Source organism: Rattus norvegicus, chromosome 2 (assembly GCF_021556685.1).
Source record: "Rattus norvegicus strain SHRSP/BbbUtx chromosome 2, alternate assembly SHRSP_T2T, whole genome shotgun sequence".
NCBI lineage: Eukaryota > Metazoa > Chordata > Mammalia > Rodentia > Muridae > Rattus > Rattus norvegicus.
The window spans coordinates 185,108,392-185,120,906 of NC_141535.1; the positions used below are offsets into that span (position 1 = coordinate 185,108,392).

General features: G+C 41.4%; 1 protein-coding gene across 2 annotated transcripts in view; it reads left to right on the forward strand.

Moving 5' to 3' along the window:
• Arnt (aryl hydrocarbon receptor nuclear translocator) overlaps nucleotides 1–12,515 on the forward strand; it is a 58,577-nt gene that overhangs the window by 39,416 nt on the left and 6,646 nt on the right. For both annotated transcript variants that reach the window (NM_012780.4, NM_001389231.3), the window contains 8 exon segments: nucleotides 539–624; nucleotides 3,277–3,353; nucleotides 4,501–4,635; nucleotides 7,680–7,754; nucleotides 8,776–8,927; nucleotides 11,632–11,748; nucleotides 11,883–12,009; nucleotides 12,304–12,427. In NM_012780.4, the coding sequence (NP_036912.3) occupies nucleotides 539–624; nucleotides 3,277–3,353; nucleotides 4,501–4,635; nucleotides 7,680–7,754; nucleotides 8,776–8,927; nucleotides 11,632–11,748; nucleotides 11,883–12,009; nucleotides 12,304–12,427 (893 nt within the window).

The following is a 12,515-nucleotide window of genomic DNA, read 5'->3' on the forward strand; positions in this document are numbered from 1 at the left end:
TTGGTGTGGTGTGTTTTGGTTCAGTTTGGTGGGAAAGAACAGGGACTGATAGTTTTCTGAGTATCCAAGAAACTAATGTTAAAGGTACTTAGGCTTTGTTTCCTTTTCACATTGGTGTTGTGGGGCTTCTGGAGTGGCTTACCTGATAAAGGGGATTGCTCCTAGGCCTGACACCTGGGTTTAATCCCTGAAGCTCACACATTAGAAGAAGAACTGATTACCACAGGTTGTCCTCCGACCTCTGCACACCCAGACATCTACAGACACGCATCAACAAACAAGCAAATATAAAAAAATTTAAATGAAAAATAGAACAAAGTATTTTGGGGCCAGCAAAGTGCTGTGAAGCAACCTACAAAAGGGTGGAAGAAGAGAACGGATCCTACAGAGTTGTTCTCCCCTCTGGCCTTCACAGATTTGAGGTAGTACATGCACCCACATACATACCAGTAATAAATGGATAAATACACAAATGAATGCTTTTAAAACATAGGTTTCCTCTATAGAATTTCACCCCTGATTTCTGTACCTCTTCTAGGAATGGACTTGGCTCTGTGAAGGAAGGAGAGCCTCACTTTGTGGTAGTCCACTGCACAGGTTACATCAAGGCCTGGCCACCAGCAGGTAGGGAAAGTGTGCGGTGATTTCTCTCCTGGTATACTTGGTTATGTAAGTTGGCAGTCGTTCATTAACAGTTAACAATGCGATGTAGCCTGTTATGAAATGTGCTTAAGAATAACTTAAGAGAGAGGTAGACAGGAAACAGACGCCCTCTCCTCTGTTACTAATCTCATAGTCCGTGTGAGCATGTGGGTTGAAAACGGCTCAGCATTAGCTTTATCTCAGAATAGCAATAGGTTTATAGGTTTGTCTGTTTTCAAAACAGGGTTTCTCTGTAGCCCTGGCTGCTTTGAAACTGGCTTTGTAGACTAAGCTAGCCTCATTTCCACCTGCCTCTGCCTCCCCAGTGCTGGGAGTAAAGCCTGCACCACCACTACCACCACCACCACCACCACCACCACCACCACCACCACCACCACCACTACCACCACCACCACCACCATCACCACCACCACTACCACCACCCCCACCCCCAACCTTTTTTTTTCTTAATGTTTTACTGGGGGCTGGAAAGTGGGCTCAGCAGTTAAGAACACTTTCTGCTCTTGCAGAAAACCTGGGCTCAGTTCTCAGAACCCACATGTTGGCTTAAAACTGCCTATCGTTTCTTGGGATCTGTTACCTTCTTCTGGCCTCTGCAGGTTCCTGTGCTCATATGGTGTCCATAAATTCACACAGGCAAATGTACACACAAAAACAAATGTTTTACTGATGCTTATTCCTATATTTATAGAGTATATCATATATAAAGTAGATACTTATTCACTTCTGGGCTGGAACTCCTGATTTTCTGCAGTTTTTTCACCTCAACCTCCTCCTGGAATTGCCAGGCCTGAGCTGATGCAGATGGTGTAGAATTCAGTTGCTAGTGCTAAGAATATAGCTCAGTAATAGAGTACTTGGTTTATGTCAGGATGAAAAAACAACAAGACAAGACAGTCACTGTATGTGGTTTAAAACATTCAAATATATGATAGTATACACTGAATACTGCATCTTTAAGCAGCTGTGGCAAGAAACCCAAAAACTAAAAAATTAAACCCACTGGAATTTTATTTTATTGTATTTGAAACAGGGTCTTGTGTATTCCTGGGTGCCCGGGAGCTCTTTATGTAGACCAGGCTGGCCTCAGACTCACAGAGACCCACCTGCCTTTGTGTGCTAAGTGCAAGGGTGTGTGCTGCTGTGCCCAACTTGAAACATTGGTATTTAGTGCAGTTAATTTGGGCAAACTGAAGTGGAAGAGAAACTTTGAGCAATGAATGGCTTGATTGCATTAACTTTAAAAGGGAGGTTTTCTCTGGAGTAGCTTTATTTTAGTTTGAGGTCAAATAAGGGATGTAGCAAAAGTGGTAGGGTGTGGGGATCAGATTTTCTGTTTAGTTTATGATTTATGACCATGAACTCAAGGCAGTCTCCTACCTCAATTTCAAAAGTGCTGGATGACAGGCTAGGTCTCCATGCCTAACAAGACCAGCTTTTTAAACTGACTGTCAACTTTCCAGATCTCACCCTCTTCATTACTTCCCTACCAGAAAAGTATTAACAGTTAACAATGCTATGTAGCCCATTATGAAATGTGCTTAAGAAATGGAGATTTACAGAAGACAAAAATGCAGAGAAAGGAGAGACAAGTTTTACTAATTATTTATTTTATGTGTGGTAGTGTTTTGTCTGCATGTATGTATGTATGTTTGTGCACCACTTGTTTGCCTGGTGCACACATAAGCCAGAAGAGGGTGCTGGATCCCCTGGGACTGGAGTTACAGACCCTTGTGACTGCCATGTGTGTGCTGGAACCTGAGCCTGGTCTGGAAGAATAGCCACTGCTCCTAACCACTAAGCCTTCTCTCAGCCCCTGTTGATAGAGTTTAAGAAGAAATTAACATTGATTTGGAAAAACCTTAACATTTGCTTTCTGGCATTGTTAGTAGTTTAACCTAGGGTAAGTTTCTTGACCTTTACGTGGGTTTCTCATCTACAATTTGAGATAATACATCCCGTATATCATTATCGGGAGTTAGATTTAGTGTAAGGAAAGCACACACCCCAGTGCTCGACACATGCACACAGCCAATAATTGAGAAAAGTTAATTGAAATATTATGAATAATAGCACATGAACTGTTAACTTCCTATATAAGTCATACATTTGCTGTAGTATGATCTTTGATTCTTCTGTATAGTTGTCCTAGATAAAAATGAGAGATAAAGATGCCATGAGGGACAAATTCTTTTCCCCTTTTTCTGTGGAAATGGATACCTTTTGGTGTTGGGAACAATTTAATTTTTGTTTATTTTAAAAGTCACTGGGTAGGCAGGAGTGTTTACTTCTCTATGTCTGACATAGTCACATAGCGTAAGTGAAGTTTGTGGTTTTCAACATTTGGTTGGGACTTGGATTTTTCAAATTTGTTAAAAATAAAATGGTTAAAGCCAGGTATGCTTGTGTGCGCCTGTAATCCAGCATTGCACATGTGCACACACATGAGGCAGTGTCTATGATGCCGTCTGTATTACTGATTACCTTTTTAAATGGATTGTTTTATACTTAGCATCTCTACAGGGAAATGTGTTAGTGAGTCTTCAGCGACTTGTCTTTAAAAGGATTTGAATTTGTGATCTCTCCAAGTCATGTTCCTTTTTCTTCATGAAGGTGTCTCCCTCCCAGATGATGATCCAGAGGCTGGCCAGGGGAGCAAATTCTGCCTAGTGGCCATTGGCAGGCTGCAGGCAAGTATGAGTCTTCACATCTATGTCCCTTGTGGTTTAGGAAAAAAATGTTTTTCAATATTTGTAATATTTTGCTCTGTGAATACCTAGGAACATTGCATAAAACTCAAGATCTAAAATAATATGGCATTTATAATAAACATTGCCACTCTTAGATTTAGCTAAAATCAAGAGCATGAGAGAAGGTGGTAATCTTTTTATTATTGATACTGCTAATGACTCTTCCCTGTAGTGCCTAGGCCTTTAGCTTCTTGGTTGAAGGGATCCTTGGACTAAAGCCTCCTGGGTGCTGGGGGTAGAGGCAGGCATCAGTCACCATGCCTTTGACATTGTTACTGTTAGCTTTACAGTACTTAACTTTTCTATTCCCAGTTAACCTCTCTTGTCCCTCTGCAGTATAAGAACAATGGTTTTTATTATGTCATTACATGCTTTATAATAGATTTTAAAAGATCTTGAAGTTTTAATTTATTTATTGTATGTATGTAAGTACACTGTAGCTGTCTTCAGACACAGCAGAAGAGGGCATCAGATCCCATTACAGATGGCTGTGAGCCACCATGTGGTTGCTGGGAATTGAACTCAGGACCTCTGGAAGAGCAGTCAGTGCTCTTAACCACTGAGCCATCTCTCCAGCCCGATCTTGAAGTTTTTATTTTACATTTATGGTGTTTTGTTTTCATGCTTGTCTGTGCACCACTTGCATGCCTGGTGCCTGAGGAGGCTAGAGGAAATTACTGAATCCCCTGGAACTGGAGTTACAGAAAGTTGTGACTGGCCATGTGGGTTCTGGGAATGGAACTCAGGTTCTCTGGAAAGCAGTCAGTGCTCCTAACACTGAGCCATCTCTCCAGCCCTTGATTTTGATTATTTTCATGAACACAGTTAAGTTTCTCAAAAACTTGAACCACTCTGAATAATGACCACAGGCTACCCACATAGAAAGTAGGTGGTTCAAGGTTACATTTCTTACTTTACCAACAAGGTAAGAGAACTTGTGTAGGAGTAGAGTTAGAGTTTATGCCTGTCATTGGGGTTGACATATTTGCGTTTCTGGGTGAAATTTCTTAAGAAGTCATGAAGATATTAAAAGTATTTCTGTAGGTAAAGGTATTATTTTGGTTCATTTTTATCTCTCCTCTCTTAGGTAACCAGTTCTCCTAACTGTACAGATATGAGTAACATCTGTCAGCCAACAGAGTTCATCTCCAGACATAACATTGAAGGGATATTCACTTTTGTAGATCATCGTTGTGTGGCTACTGTTGGCTACCAGCCACAGGTGAGGAATATAGCATCCACATTATTATTACCTAGGCCTCTGTTTTCTGTTACCAATGTTGAGGTTACATCCATCTAATTCCAGAGATGACCAGTTCAGAAAAAGCAATGCTCCTATTTTGCTAGCAAAATCTAGTCTGAACTTCCTACCAAGACTATCACTCTATATAGAGAAATATAGTTTGTAAAACCATATGGAAATAGTAGGTATAAATATATAGTTTCTATTACTAATATCAATACAGATAATTAAAAACTTATTTTAATTTTTCTAGTATAACTAGAATTTATATAATTACTATATTTTGGTAATTTATATAGTTACTAATGGAATAATGTCACAGAAAAACACACATGGTATGCACTCACTGATAAGTGGATATTAGTTCAAAAGCTCAATTTACTGAAGATACCATCCACAGACCACATAAAGCTCAAGAAGAAGGATGACCAAAGTGGGAGTTTCAGTCCTTCTTAAAATGGGGAACAAAAATATTCATAGGAAAGGATATAGAGGCAAAGTTTAGAGCAGAGACTGAAGGAACGTGGCCATTCAGAGCCTGCCCCCACTTGGGTACACAGCCCATATATATACAGCCATCAAAACTAGATAAAATTGATGAAGCTAGGAAGTGCATGCTGACAAGAGCCCAGATATAGATGTCTCCTGAGAGGCTCAGCCAGAGCATGTCAATTACAGAGGCAAATGGTAGCAGCAAACCATTGAACTGAGAACGGGATCCAATTAGAGAATTGGAGGAATTAGAGAAAGGATTGAAAGAGCCCAAGGGGCTTGCAACCTCATAAGAACAATAATGTCAACCAACCAGAGTTCCCAGGGACTAAACCACTACCCAAAGACTGTGTACATGGACAGACTCATGGCTCCAGCTGCATATGTAGCCGAGGATGGTCTTGTTGGGCACTAATGGAAGGAGAAGCCCTTGGTCCTGCCAAGGTTGGATTTCCCCCCAGCCCCCAGTTTAGGGGAATGTTGGGTTGGGGGGATAGAAAGGGGGATTGGTTGGGGAAGGGAATACCCTTATAGAAGAAGGGGAGGGGGGATGATATAGGGGCCTTATCTCTTGGAAACTGGGAAAGGGAAAATGTAAATAAAAAAAATACAATAATAAAAGAAAGGACATAAAAAAAAAAGAATACAACATGAACGTTTCTTAGAATAAACGTCAGTGGCAGAACGAAAAAAAATGTAAGTGTAGCATTGGTTATTAAAATTCTCATACAGTAGTATATCAGTTAACTACCCCTGACTTACATGGTCTGTTATTTACATGAGCTGACTATGGGTATGTGAAATGGTAGTCAAGAAGTTGTCTTGAGGGGTTGGGGATTTAGCTCTGGGTTCGGTCCCCAACTCCGGGGGGGGGGGGGGGGACTGTCTTGTTTAGGGTTGGGGATTTAGCTCAGTGGTAGAGCGCTTGCCTAGCAAGTGCAAGGCCCTGGGTTCAGTCCCCAGCTCCGGAAAAAAAAAGAAAAAATGAAGAACTAAGCTGGAGCATTTGCTTAAACCCAGATTCCACACTTCCTGTAAAGCTGTTGCTGTCAAGACAGTGTGCTATTAATGTACTGATGATCTGTTCTGATGAGTAGGTAAAGAATCTTTTTTTCTTTACATTGGTAATTGGATTGTCAGCAAAAGTGCTTAGACATTTCAATGGGAAAAGATCTAACAAATGGTAATGTAGATACCAGATTCTATATACACCCCCACAATATCATCATACATAGACAAAAATCAACTCAAAGCCCTAATGTCTAAGTACTAAAGTTGGAAACACCTTTTAGATGAGAAGTCCTTGGCACACCACGGGAGGGTGGGTTCATCAGTTGCTGTTCATCTTTTTGTTTTGAGGCAAGATCTCCCATTGGCCTGGAACTTGCCAAATAGTATAGGCTTGCTGGCCACTGAGCTCTCACTATCCACTTGTCTGGTTACCCTAAGATTATGAGAATATTCTACACCTGACTTTATTTTCTTATTTTCACTTTTGAAACAGTGTCTCACTATGTTGCTTTGGGTGTACTGGAGCACTCTGTTGACCAGGCTGCCTCTGCCTCCCAAGTGCTGAGATTAAAAGTGTGCACCACCCGGGTTGGGGATTTAGCTCAGTGGTAGAGCGCTTGCCTAGGAAGCGCAAGGCCCTGGGTTCGGTCCTCAGCTCCAAAAAAAAAGAACCAAAAAAAAAGAAGTGTGCACCACGAGGCCGGCTGTTTTTTATTTTATGTATATATGTGAGTACCAGAGTGTATGAATGTGCACCACGTGGTTTACCTGGTACCACAGAGACCAGAAGAATGCATTGGATCTCCCTGGGAACTGGATTCTAGGTGGTTACGACAGTCTTGATAACATCTACTTTACAGGAAGTGTGGGATTAGGGATTGTTAATCTCCAGTTTAGTTCTTCACTTTTAACTGTCTGGCATGGGATCTTTGCAAATGCAGGAAGGGCTTTTAAGGATGAGCCGTCTCTCCTGCCCTGTCCCACCCCCTACCTTTTTTCTACCTTTTTTGAAAATGTATATTCTAGGGACCAGACTCAGGTCCTCTAATGTTATCTACAGGTTTAGCTCTTTCCATCTCTCTCCCTCCTAACCCCCATCTTTTCCTAGACTACCCTCAAATTGGAAACCTTTCTGTCCTAACCTGTGATGCTAAGATTAGAGTACGGCACCGTGCCTGGCAAAAATTTTCTCTTAAATGATATCATTCAGAGAGCTGATAAAATGATTTTGTGAGAAAAGTCTCTTTGTTTCTATTGTTCTATTACATTCTACAAGCACACACATGACCCATAGAGTGCAAGTGTAGTCGAGAGGACAACTTGCAAGAGTTGGTTCCCCCAGTGTGGGTTCCAGAGATGGACTCAGCCATAGGGCTTGTGGCAGGACTCACTGAACCATCTACCGGCCCTGGTTCTCTCTTCTTTCTGTCTACCTTTTTCTCCAAGAAATATCTTCTAGCAGATGGGAAGGTGGGGTAACCATGAGAAGTATATATTTTACCTTTATCTCTCCCTTCTAGGAGCTCTTAGGAAAGAATATTGTAGAATTTTGTCATCCTGAAGACCAACAACTTCTAAGAGACAGCTTTCAGCAGGTAACATTTTTCCTGATTTGGGTCTGAGTACATATTTTGATCAATTCAAGTTTATTCTAGATCCTTACTGATCATTGTTCAGCTGAGCACTGTGGATCCTATACTTTTCTTTATACTTACCTTAATTTCTAAGAAATATAAAACTCTGAAACTAGACAAAGTCCAAGGTATTTCTGCTTTGGCTTTATCCAAGAAATTCTCTTCAAAGTATTTAAGATATCTGCTTCACTACCTTATTTTAGAGTATAGCAGAAAAATTGTCTCAGAATTCTTTTGTATATAATTGAAAGTCAACTCAGATGTAACTAGTAATTTTCAGGCACGAGCTCTCAAAAATACTTAGAGAATATAAATGGACTTGGCTTTAGCTAACAGTTACATTTTATAAGTTAACTAAGTCTTGATACTGTCCTTACTGATATAATGGGTATAGTAATACTAAGGTAGAAGCTTGTGGAAGTCGTTTGTAAAGATATAAGGCACATATACATACAGGCCAGCATTTGACACATAATTATAGTTAAACAGTTGTTAATTGCTAATGCTCTTTATTGTTAGAGATGGAGAACTAAAAGATTATCTTCGTTCCATAAGAACAGGAACTAAAGCATTAACACAAAACTTCTCACAGGGCCTTTGTAGAAACCAAAATTACTGTTTTAAGTTGAAGATCCGGGATTGATAAGTGTCAAGTGTATTTAGTGTCACCCACCTGGAATTCCTGGTACTAACTTACAAAGCCAGTTTATTGATTATGTCTGCAGCAGACTTCAAGGGAAATACGGGGAACATGGAAACAGTCGCTTCTGTGCTCCCTCTCAACTGTACAGTCCTACAGACTGCAGTTCCGGGAAGAGACCTGGTAGATATACGTCCCCCTTAATTTCCTCTTCCTTGTCTGAACATTGAAAAAGACGGGTGCTTCAAGACAATGACACGCGTCCTAAGGTTGTAGAAATGGCAAGATGATTACTTAATTCTCTTTGTTTTTAAGTCCACTGATGGATGAAAACCCTTTCAGGTGGTGAAATTAAAAGGCCAAGTGCTGTCTGTCATGTTCCGATTCCGAGCTAAGAACCGAGAATGGCTGTGGATGAGAACAAGCTCCTTTACTTTCCAAAACCCGTATTCAGATGAAATTGAGTATATTATCTGCACCAACACCAACGTGAAGTATGTGCCCTGCAGTCTTTTCCCTGGGTTGGGTTCTTCATCCTGTAGCCACCCCTAGGTGGGGTGAGGGGTGTGGGGTGTAGCGGGGCAAATCTTAGTTTTATCACTGTCTTCTCTGCAGCTTGGACTTACTAAATGACATCAGTCTGAGACTCCCTTTCTACCGCAGTTGATGTGGTTGGGGTGGAGAATGAGGTGTTAGTTGCTTTTGATATCTATTTACTGATGGCCATGTGTAAGCTGCACGGCATGAACAGCGTGTATGAACGTCGAGCACGGCTTGCGGGGGGGGGGGGGGTGGTGGTTCTCTGCTTTTACCAAGTAGTTCTCAGGCAGGGAATTGTTGTCAGCTATTGCCTGACACTTTCCCACCAGGCGATCTCACTGGCTCAGGGTAGAGTCAGTGTGAATGGGCAGCAGTGGGCAGTGCTTTCCGAGCTGCTCAGCCTGCTGCCCGCTGCAGTATGCTTGATGCGATCTTTTTTTTAAAAGATTGCAAGTAAAATTCAAAGATTAATTCTTCTTTTTTTTTTTTTTTGGTTCTTTTTTTCGGAGCTGGGGACCGAACCCAGGGCCTTGTGCTTCCTAGGCAAGCGCTCTACCACTGAGCTAAATCCCCAACCCCTCAAAGATTAATTCTTAAGATAGATTCTCATTTCAGCTTTCTAAGTTTTATTTATTTAGTTATAATTTTACTTTTTCTTAGTTAATTTACTTATTGTACTGCTGACGGTCAAACTCGGGTTTGTACAGAGAGTAGGCAAAGTGCTGTACGACTGAGCTGTTTCCCGACTTCAGGAGTTTGAGGAGGGCTTTGTGTTTGTTTTTGAGGCAGGGACTCACTTTGTAGTCCAGGCTGGCCTTGAACTCACAGATACCTACCTACCTCCCTGAGTGCTGGGGTTCTGCCACTTGGCTCCAGGATTTTGTTTTATCTACCAATACTTTGCTCTAGTCTAGGAGGATTTTCATCTGAAACAAAGTTGGGCAAACTTTTCTATGAAGGACAGGATAGTGAAGATTTCAGCCTTGTGCGGACCGTATGATCTTTACTGCAACTCTCAACTCTGCTGTTGTAGTATGAAAACAGGCACAGGAAGAACATGGCCGTGCTCTTACAATCTTTATATATAAAACAGGCAATGGATTAGAGTTGGTCTGTGGATCAAAGCTTCCTGCAGAGCATAGTCTCCTCTCACTCCTTTATTAATTTCTGTTCCTTTCTATGCATTTGAATGCACAGCACCCGTTTTTCTTCTGCCTTCACTTATGCCTTAGGATTTCAGGTGTGCACCACCAGTGCCAAGCTTTCAGCTTGGTTTTCTCTTTAGATTTTTTACAGATTGTTTTCTTTGTATCGGTGGATGTTTTGCCTACATGTATGACTGTGCACTACCTACTTGTCTGAACTAGAGATGGTGACATTTATGAGAAGCCATGCTAGTGATAGAAACTAAACCTGGGCCCTTCGCAAGAGCAGGAAGTGCTTTTAACCACTGAGCCATCTCTCTAGCCGCTGGCTCTAAACTTTTGAAACGGTTTCTTGAGGAATACTGCACAGGCCGTGTATCTCACCCATTATACAGACAGTTTTTAGTTCACCACATAGTTGTGCAACTGTTAGAGCCATCTATTTTCAGAGCATTGGCATCCCTGAGCTCACTAAAATTGGCTATTCTCCCCTTTCCTCTGAAGTCTTTTTTTTTTTTTTTTTTTTTTTTTTTTTGGTCCTTTTTTTCGGAGCTGGGGACCGATCCCAGGGCCTTGCGCTTCCTAGGCAAGCGCTCTACCACTGAGCTAAATCCCCAACCACCCTCTGAAGTCTTAAATGTCCAATTTACTATCCCTTTAAAGATGGCCTCTTTTAAAGATCCCATGTAAATCACAGAAAGTGGTTCCTTCATATGTCTAGTTTCCTAGTTCATTCATTGCTGGTGCTGTGAGTTAATATTCCATTGTGTGAATATAGTTCTTTTTTAAAGTTATTTTAAGCTTTCTTTTCTTTTTTTTTTTCCCCTTTGAGACAGGCTTTCTCTATATATCCCTGGCAGTCCTGGAACTCACTCTATAGATGAGGCTAGCCTCAAACTCAGAAATTCCCCCCACCTCTGCCTCCTGAGTGCTGGGATAAAGGCATGCACCAGCACTGCCTTCTTTGTAAATTTTTGTATAATATATTCTGATCACACTTTCCCCTTCTTCTAGCTTTCTAGGTAGATCCTCCCACCTACTCAACTCCATGATCTGTCTTTCTTCCTCTCTCTTACACACACCCCAGAGAGAGAGTTAGAGAGAGAAACCAAAATATATAAACGAAAGACCCAATAAGACCAAACAGAGCAATATGAGACAAAAACTCAAAAACTCTATAAAAATATCACTGAGGGCTGGAGAGATGGCTCAGCGGTTAAGAGCACTGACTGCTCTTCCAGAGGTCCTGAGTTCAAATCCCAGCAACCACATGGTGGCTCACAACCATCTGTAATGGGATCCAATGCCCTCTTCTGGTGTGTCTGAAGACAGCTACAGTGTACTTATATATAATAAATCTTTAAAAAATATATCACTGAATATTTACAAGGTTACCTATGGGACTGACTAAGCTCTGTTAGTAATTGCTCACCTTTAGATCAATATATGGAGTTTATTGTATTGAGTCATGCCTTGTTTCCCCTTTTGTGTTCTTGTCTACTTTATTTCCTAGGAACTCTAGCCAGGAACCACGGCCTACATTGTCTAACACAATCCAGAGGTCACAGCTAGGTCCGACAACTAATTTATCCCTAGAGATGGGTACAGGGCAGCTGGCATCCAGGTAAGAAATGGTGAAATAATTAACCTTTCTAGCAATCACTAGCTGGGTGTGATGATGTGCAGTCACAATTTTGTTGTTGCTGCATATGTTTTATTTTTTAAAGTTCTTTTCTCCAATTTCTTTGGATGTTTGACATATAGGCAGCAGCAGCAGCAGCAGCAGCAGCAGCAGCAGCAGCAGCAGCAGCAGCAGCAGCAGCAGCAGCAGCAGACAGAATTGGATATGGTACCAGGAAGAGATGGGCTGGCCAGCTATAGTCATTCCCAGGTGAGGATGTACCTTTCTCCTATAAATGTATCTCGAAGCTGCCAGAATGGTCTATTGGTTAGGAGAGTGCCGCTCTTGGAGAAGGCCCAAGTTCAATTCCTCGTAACCACAGTGGGTGGCTCACAGCCCCCCGTACCATTAGCTCCTTTGTAGACACTATGTTCATGTACATAGACACATACACATAATTAAAAACACAAAAGTAAGTCTTAAAAACTGTATCAATGCCAATGAGAATGTTTGTTCTATATATAATTGAACATTATTGATTGTTTTTATGATTTTATTCTATAGGTTTCTGTCCAGCCCGTGGCAACTGCAGGATCAGAACACAGCAAGCCCCTTGAGAAGTCAGAAGGTCTCTTTGTGCAGGACAGAGATCCGAGGTTTTCAGAAATCTATCCCAACATCAGTGCAGGTGCGGGTTTCTTCTGCAGACCCCTTTTAGGCTGAGTTTGATTATTACTGATGGGATTGCCCAGCCAACATAGTTCCACTTAAATTAC